Source organism: Nanorana parkeri, unplaced genomic scaffold, assembly GCF_000935625.1.
Source record: "Nanorana parkeri isolate BGI_ZX_2015 unplaced genomic scaffold, ASM93562v1 scaffold23, whole genome shotgun sequence".
Lineage (NCBI taxonomy): Eukaryota > Metazoa > Chordata > Amphibia > Anura > Dicroglossidae > Nanorana > Nanorana parkeri.
In genome coordinates this window covers 3,313,094-3,313,452 of record NW_017306291.1, presented here as the reverse complement: position 1 = coordinate 3,313,452, position 359 = coordinate 3,313,094, and the positions used below count along the sequence as shown (strand labels likewise).

Here is a 359-nt window from a genome sequence, read left to right as displayed (position 1 = left end):
TTTTGTCCTGTCTCGGGGTTAAAAAAAAAAAAAAAAAATGACAGCAAGCCATAGAAACAACGCACAATGATTAAAAAGTAATGCACCAGTACTTACCAAGTTCTGGAGGCAGCACAGTCAGCCTGTTTCCTTGTATGTGCAGCTCCTTCAGCTGACTCAGCTCCCCCACCTCTTTAGGCAGCGATATCAGGTCATTATCCCGCAGACTAATCTGCAGGAAAATGTAAATAACAGTTTAATACCAAAATTAAATAAGAGAACCGGCACTTGTAACATTCAGAACTATATATGCAAAAGTTAAAAAAAAAAAAAAATACATTACAGAAATGTTGATAGATGTGCTTAAAGTGAAATTTCAG

General features: G+C 36.5%; 1 protein-coding gene across 1 annotated transcript in view; it reads right to left on the bottom strand.

The window, feature by feature from the left end:
- Positions 1 to 359, bottom strand: part of RSU1 (Ras suppressor protein 1) — a 121,363-nt gene that overhangs the window by 77,477 nt on the left and 43,527 nt on the right. The window contains exon 7 of the mRNA XM_018564123.1: positions 97 to 211. Coding sequence (XP_018419625.1) covers positions 97 to 211 — 115 coding nt within the window. The remainder of the gene's footprint in view (positions 1 to 96; positions 212 to 359) is intronic.